Genomic DNA, 7,703 nt, shown 5'->3' with positions numbered 1-7,703 from the left:
TTTTTAGCATAAACATGTATTTAGATGCATTCTCCTCTCAGAGATACAGTGCAAAACTAACTCAATTTCTTGGGGTGCTCAGCACCCCAGAAAGAGACCAAACTTATAGAGAAAGATCCCTTGAGCTAACAGACTGCTTAAACGGAAGTAGATAAAAATATATCATCAACAAAACACTTGTTTTACTTTTTAAAAAAAGCTTCCAAAATATCAGCAAATGTCAACAAATTACAGGTACAGATCTTTTACAGAAAGATAAATGCAATGTAAGACTTGTGTTCAAACTTGTCTTTCAAGTATGGAGAGCTTGCTGGTTTTATCAGTGGGCATGGCAGTCACACTTCAGTTCCTAAGTTGCTAAATTCTCCTACAGCAGCATAAAAACAAGCCTCAAAATCATCAAAAGGCTGCAAAAAGACAGAAAGAGAAACATAAATATTGCTGTGCATGAACAAACCCAGTGGAAGTAATTATATAACAACGCATTCATAAGTACCTGACACTAGAGCTGCTAGTAAGCAATCTTTCAAAATATCTACATCTACAGCCACAGTGTCTGCTGAAACACACAGTCTGCCTAGGCTTGAAGAACAATCCACAATGGAAAACAATATTTTCCAGTTTAAGTCCTGATTCTTAAATTTTGACTCTTGACGATCTGCATCTGTTTTTTTCCTCTCTGCATGTATTGGGAGTAAAACAGTTCATGGTGTTACAGTACATCTGCTAACAATGAAGCAATGGTTACTATTCCTACAGAAGATGGAGATTCTGACTTACAGTTGAAAAATGTTTTGAGTTACAGACTCACTTGTAAAAAAAAGGGTTTTGACTTACTCAATAATTTAATTCCAAAATCTTCAGTACAGAATATGATGTTTTGCAGAATGCCAAGATAAACCGCAGCAATAAAGCAGTCAGAATGGTTAGAAACATCATCGTTTGCAGTAATACTGACTGAAGTTCTTAGGTCAGGTCAAAAATGTCCTAGTTTACAACGGTGCTGAACTTCCAGTACTCTTGAATGCAGCACTTCTAAACCAAAGTGTCAATCTCTTTTTAAGATGACTGTGTTCTATGAAATTAGATGACTAATTTTACGCATATGTGTTTGAAAACACTGAGGCTTACCTCAGGTTCTTCCAAGAGCCTATCAATATACATTAATATTTAATTGCAGATATCTTTTTTCTATGCTGAGAAAGTCACTCTGTATCAGATGTACCCGCTTAGTGAGATCAAAAAGCTGTTAGTTGGAAACAGGACTGTGATCTCCAAACTAATTTCACTTAACTATTGCTGGACGATAGCAACTTCCACTGACACTGGCTTGAATCAGATGTTGAAGGGCAACTATTTGAAAAATCAGTAAAATCTTTACATTAAGATCCTCAATATATGTTTACCTCAGGCATGCTACTAGTCCGGCTGGCATTAATTTCTTGGACCTCTTGAACCTCATTCCCATTATAATGGTCAAAAGAAAAGCTGAAACTGTAAAAGAGAATTCAATATATTTATGTTCTCACTTCTCCCAGTGGACTATGCAGGAACACTGAGAGTTATCAAAGGTCATTGCTATGTTTTGTTATGAACTGTAACTTGATAAAACATTAGATCAGAGGTAAGGGTCTATAGAAACATTCTTGCTTTTCCAAAATACACTACTGCAAATAAGGTTTCCAGGTGCAGCAGAATGCTAAATCCTATTCCACAGATACCAGGTAAGCTTGTCAGACAGTGAATTGTATTCCCCCATATCTACATTCATAGGGGCACAAATAAAGTAGGAAGAATCCTCATAATAACAGTGACATGTACGCTGAATTAAAGAAACAGTGTCTCAGAAATCCGACCACCCTCGGTCATTGCAGCTATTTTCTTACTATTCAAGGAGCTAGAGCGTCCAACTTTATCTATTTTCGTTTTAGAACAATAGTTCTTTATTTGCTAAGCCTTAAAAATGTGGTTGGGATCATACAGTCACAGAATAGTTTGAGTCAGAAGGGACCTTTAAAGGTCCAATGCCCCTGCAGTGAACAAGGACATCTTCAACTACGCCAGGTTTCTCAGAGCCCTGTGCATCCTGACCTTGAATGTTTACAGGGATGGGGCATCTACCACCTCCCTGGGCAACCTGTTCCAGTGTTTCACCACCCTGATTGTGAAAAAATTCTTCCTTGTATCTAGTCTAAATCTACCCTCTTTTAGTTTAAAAATGTTACTCCTTGTCCTGTTGCAACAGGCCTGGCTAAAAAACTTGTCCCCACCTCTCCTGCAGGCCTCTGTGAAGTACTGAAAGGCTGCTGTAAGCTATAAGGTCTCCCCAGAGCCTTCTCTTCTCCAGCCTGAACAACCCCAACTCTCTCAGCCTGTCCTCATAGGAGAGATGTCCCCTCCCTCTGATCATCTTTATGGCCCTCCTCTGGACTCACTCCAACAGGTCCATGTCTCTCCTGTGCTGAGGACTCCAGAGCTGGACGCAGTACTCCAGGTGGGGTCTCACGAGAGCAGAGCAGAGGGGGAGAATCATCTTCCTCGACCCACTGGTCACATTTCTTTTGCTGCAGCCCAGGACACAATTGGCTTTCTGGGCTGCAAGTGCACGTTGCCAGGTCACGTTCAGCTTTTCATCAACCAATACCCTTAACTCCTTCTCCATAGGGCTGCTCTCAATCTCTTCATCCCCTACTCTGTATTGATATTGGGGGTTGCCCTGACCCAGGTGCAGGACTTTGCACTTGGCCTTGCTGAACCTCATGAGGTTCACATGGGGCCACTTCTCGAGCTCGTCCAGGTCCCTCTGGATGCCACCCCATATGTCAGGTGTGTCAACCACACCATTCAGCTTGGTGTCATCTGCAAATTTGCTAAGGGTGCTCTCGATCCCACTATGTCATTGATGAAGATATTGGAAGGTTTGCCGCTTGTTTTTTGCTACTGAATAATAGCTATCAACACCTGCTTCACCATGACTGCAAATTCTTTTGTTTCTTTTTGCTATGAGGGAACCATCTTGGTCTATAACAAGATGTGGGCAGCCCAAGAGGGCAACAAATACAGTGTAAGCACCAGAGAACAAACATCATGAAAGGAATTGCATCTTCTTCCTTTTACCTAAAAATGGAGGTAGCAGTGAACTGATCAGGCATGGGGATTTCATGTCAAACTAATGGCTGCAGGGGGCTACGTAATTGAGAAGATTAATGAGAACACATAAAACTGCTAAGATAGCTTCGTTAAAGAACTGAACTGTCACCTGAACTGCTTCCTAGAAGTGAGGAGAGGCAGGACTTCTCATGGGCAGCTGGGCTTTATCACTGTGGCAGACAAGTTAATGGCAGTTACACAAATCTCTTCCCTTTTTTTAATGGAGCAGTTAAACCATCTGGCTAATTCTCTTCAAACACAACTGTCTACTCCTGTGGAGTCTTGTGCTCACAGGTGTCAAGAATTAGTTTTAAACTCACTCCAACATTATGAAACAAGGTCTGACAGTTACAGCCATCTTATGAAACTCTTATGAAACACAGCTATGCATGTGCACTCATTAAAGATACCCTGCAGAAAAACATATTATGCTCCATTATCCATTGCTCTTATTTTCTGGTCCCATAGCCTTGATCCTCTCAGGAATGTCTGAAGAGTGGCTATTCCACAGTGTGCATCTTGCCTAGAGCCCTGAGTATATTTACAATTAATTAGAAGCTACTAAGCATGTTCATTCTGTAATGTTTTTTCTGGTTACTAGTATCTGGCTTTTCAAAGGTGCCAGTGACTTTTTAAGATCTTCAACTTTTAGACCTGGTTTTCAAAAAATGTTATAACTGTTTCACCTGAAACAACAACATTTAGTAAGTTTTAATTAGTCTTCTCCTCCACAAATTCTGTATCCAAATTAGTGATTTAATTGACCCATAAAAGTACAATACTATATGTTACTTAAAAGCACGTCACACTGAATGATTACAAATTTACATATACTTAAGGCTGTGTCTTCATTCCAAAAAAAGGTGTGGTTTTTTTTTTTTTAACAGTGGGATAACTTAATCAGAGCACAGTCATGGTGGCAAAACTGGAATATCCAGTTTTAGGCCATCTAGAAACAGATGAGGTATGCTATTACCACCTTTACTAAAGAACTTGGTTGGTGCGAACATACTTTGCTAACAATGCTATTCAGCATTTTTTTTTCAAATGGAAGTTTTTACAACTGTGGCTGGTGCAAAGCACAAGGCCAGCATGAACACTGTACCATAAATTCTAACTAAATTGTTAGCAATTGTGTACTCACATGATCTGGACAAAATGTATTTTAAATGCATTTCTGCATGTGAAACCACAGCCTAAGCCACCTTTGCTAAAACCTGTGAGTGAAACAACCTCCCAATAGCTCCTACTGCAAATCAATTGTGCAAGGTTAACACCACCCTCCTTAGAGACTGCAGTTCCTTGCCCCCATGAGGGTTTCATGGCAAACTAGCTAACGTGACAATTGTTGGATAGGTTGTATCCTGTCTTTCTTACCAGACAAGGAAAAACACCAAGTCAAACTGTATGTTTCACTGGGAGCTGAGGGTACATTCCGTTATGCAAGACTGGATCCCACACCTACTTCACGTCTCAAATTAAACTCTAATCTGTAGCTCTAATGATTTTATTCCAGTACTTTCCCATGTTTCTCAGCTGGATTTCACAATATTTGCAGTGTTATGTAATCAGCTAACAAAAGGAGGCGCTGACAGGTGGTAACACACACCTGCGGGCTTTGTGTCTCCTGTTTTACTTCATAGCTACTTTAAAGAAAATTAACTCTATCCCAGCAAAAACCAGCACAGTGTGAATAGCCTGCCTTATCTTGCAAATGGTTCCATGTTTAAGCTCTTGAATTTTTCAAGCTAAGTTCAAGTGTCTAACTAAATAACATTTAAACTAAAGCAATGCTCAAAATTTAATGTAAGAGAGGCTTTCACATGCAATTCTGGAAACTGCTTGGTTTTATTGTTAGATTTTTTTTTGGTTTTTTGTCTACTACAGTAAAACACTTACACAATGATATCTTCACATTTCTTGGATCATGTGTTATGCAGTAAGCTCCATAACCAGCCACGGAACCAAAGGTGAGACCAGCAGCTAAAGAGATTTTACTACCTGCAAGAAACATTCAAGTGTTATTTCTCAATGCAATGTCTTTACGCAGTAGTTCTCTCTCCTCACAGTATTATCCAAATATTTTAAAAATAGGACAGACAGTGCAGCTAGCTCACACTGCGAATAGAGAGGTAATATTTCTATAACTGGCTTGTTCTCTTGCATGGCATTAGGAGCAAAGTTGACTAAATTAGAGGGACATGATTTGGGAAAAATAATAGTCGAAGTACAAACATAAGTGTGGCTATTTTCTCTACCATACATACCTTTAGAAGCATTTTTGTAATTTCTATGGACTATCTGTTGATTTTATTTATATCTTACAGCGCTGTGGAGTCTCCAAAAATGGTAGAAATGTGTCAATATACAAAAAGGGTAAATTGACAATATATGTAGTCATAAGCCTTTCACTCTGACATCAGTCCTGGACAAAGAAATGGTATCACCAACATCACATTTAATTAATAAGAATTTAAAAAGAGTTAAAGCAATTAGATAGCAATGAAGATTAAAATATGCCTTTTAAAAGTAACTTAACAACTTTCACTGCTCTTACAAAACTGGTTCATAAAGCCCAGAGTTTCAGTAATGTATCTTGGTTTCTGAATAGGCATTTGACTTGGTACCTTAGGATAAAAGCCCAGAATCAGCACAGCAGGCATTATCTGGATTAAGCTGATCCCAAAATGTTTATAAATGAAGAATCCAAATCCCTAGATGTCACCTAGAATAATCTAGATTTGCCACAAGGACTAACCAGTTCTTAAAGAGTGAAGAGAACAAGCAAATGGGACTGTCTGTGCAGCTGGGTGCAAACAAAAAAACACAGCAAGTGTTTTCAGAAAGTCAGATATAAAGCCATGTCTCTTAAAAAAGCAAAGCACATGCACACTGTGCAGGGAAACAGTGACCCTGAATCCCAAGAATCGGGATGGATAATAGCGACAGCGAAGAAGACCGATGCGCTGCTGGGACGTGCACTTAGTGGGAGAGCCAAAGCGGACCAGCCTGGAGATGCTGCCTGCCCGTCCTCGGTACTGCTGCGACCTCTGCCGGGATGCTGTGCGCGGCTCGGGCGGGGCGCTGCTAGCTGGACAGGACTGCAAACATGACCGAAGTATGGAAAATGCGCTTTATAGTACATGATAACGTATAACCTGATATGTTAGAGTTAATATCTAAGAGATAATTAACCACCAGATCAGAATACGCAAGTAAAGCATTTTATTTTGATTGTACATCTGAAAAATCTCAGAATCAAGCCTGGATGCCTCTGTAGAAAACAAGCCTTAATCAAAGATCATCTACTGTGCTCAGTGCAGGAATGGTTAAAGGAAATGAGAAGGCCCAAAATACACTGAAGGTCAAGGATAACATGACAGTCCCTTTTTGCCCTGAAAACAAACTCATCAGCAAGATCAACACACAAAGTGACCACTTAAATGCTTAAGTTGACCCAAGTAAACCTCATGAGACAGCTCATTTAGCAGTGCAGGATGGACTTAAGATGCAGTCATGTTCATTATAGCACAGCTTTCACATCTTGCATCCATTTTTTTTTTTTTTCACAAAGCATACCAGAGAGGAAACTCAAATGCTTCATTTCCAAATCCTGCTATGCCAGCGTTTACCTTTACGAGTGTATCCTACAACACCTCCAACAGCCAGCAATGCAGCATATGCAAAACCAATCCAGTCAATAGCCATGGTCCCAACTCTGGAGAAGAAAACACATTGCAACTGAAGACAAAAAAGCTCCTTCCTCCTGGTAAAACATGCCTTAGTGTTCTAAATAACACTATACTTTCCTAAGCTGTGTTTTGACTACTGTGTCAAAACATTCAAAGGTGAAGGTATGTCTATTGGCTATTTTATAATCTTTTTCACTGCTGCCCTTCCTTACACCTCAGTGTCTAGGTATACCGTATTTCCATCAGGGGAAACTGGTATTTTAGGGATGTATTTGGCATCTATTTTTCCATTCAAAAATACATGCAAAAAGCTTTACACTACCTGAAGGATCAGATTTGTTGCACTTGTGCTGTGTGACTGATCTGGACATACATTATGGATACATACAGGTCTTCGAGTGCACAGCTTGGTGCCCTTTAAACTAGGCTGTGCCCTGTGTACTCTGAGCGGGATGTCAAAGGCCCTGCAACACCAGGCAAAACCAGCTTTCAGAGTCCACCCAAGCTTTCCAGACAGAAACCTGGGCCATCTTCAGGAAGCTATACATGCAAACACTTTACCCTATCTCAGTCTACGCTCCCTCTGTTTCACCTTTAGATTTTGATACATTGTCCAGAGTTAGGCGTCTGTCCTCCACAAGCACTTAAGTGACTGTTGTAGCTCTGATCCCGGCTGCCCTGGCAGTGCTTTCTCCAGGCGTTGGATTGCAACCCAGCTGTGGTACAGCCTCTCCCACCCACCACCGGGATACGCTTTTCCCCTCCATCTCCCCAGTTAAGCGCACACTTAATTAAGTGCATCCTTCTTTACCTGAGCAGGTGCGTCCCTGGTCACAGTGTTAAAGGGGTGGCAAGAAAGTG

The 7,703-nt window shown here is 40.5% G+C and overlaps 1 protein-coding gene across 1 annotated transcript; it reads right to left on the bottom strand.

Moving 5' to 3' along the window:
- TMEM14A (transmembrane protein 14A) lies at positions 1 to 6,866 on the bottom strand. The gene is made up of 4 exons (XM_010074576.1): positions 6,783 to 6,866; positions 5,050 to 5,151; positions 1,407 to 1,494; positions 1 to 407 (listed from the first exon to the last, which is right to left on the bottom strand). The coding sequence occupies exons 1-4, from the start codon at positions 6,856 to 6,858 to the stop codon at positions 368 to 370; spliced, it is 306 nt and encodes a 101-aa protein (XP_010072878.1). The 5' UTR covers positions 6,859 to 6,866; the 3' UTR covers positions 1 to 367.
- Between the last annotated feature and the right edge of the window lie 837 nt (positions 6,867 to 7,703).

This window comes from Pterocles gutturalis, unplaced genomic scaffold (genome assembly GCF_000699245.1).
Source record: "Pterocles gutturalis isolate BGI_N339 unplaced genomic scaffold, ASM69924v1 scaffold27922, whole genome shotgun sequence".
Lineage (NCBI taxonomy): Eukaryota > Metazoa > Chordata > Aves > Pterocliformes > Pteroclidae > Pterocles > Pterocles gutturalis.
This window is presented reverse-complemented; position numbering and strand designations above follow the sequence as displayed.

Bases quoted from the DNA above. Each gene is read 5' to 3' on its own strand.
- TMEM14A (XM_010074576.1), bottom strand. From the start codon at position 6,858: ATGGCTATTGACTGGATTGGTTTTGCATATGCTGCATTGCTGGCTGTT. The intron at 5,152-6,782 runs GTAAACGCTGGC...TGTTTCTTGCAG, and splicing joins TGTAGGATACACTCGTAAAG to GTAGTAAAATCTCTTTAGCT. The intron at 1,495-5,049 runs GTAAGTGTTTTA...TCTCTTTTACAG, and splicing joins AAATGTGAAGATATCATTGT to TTTCAGCTTTTCTTTTGACC.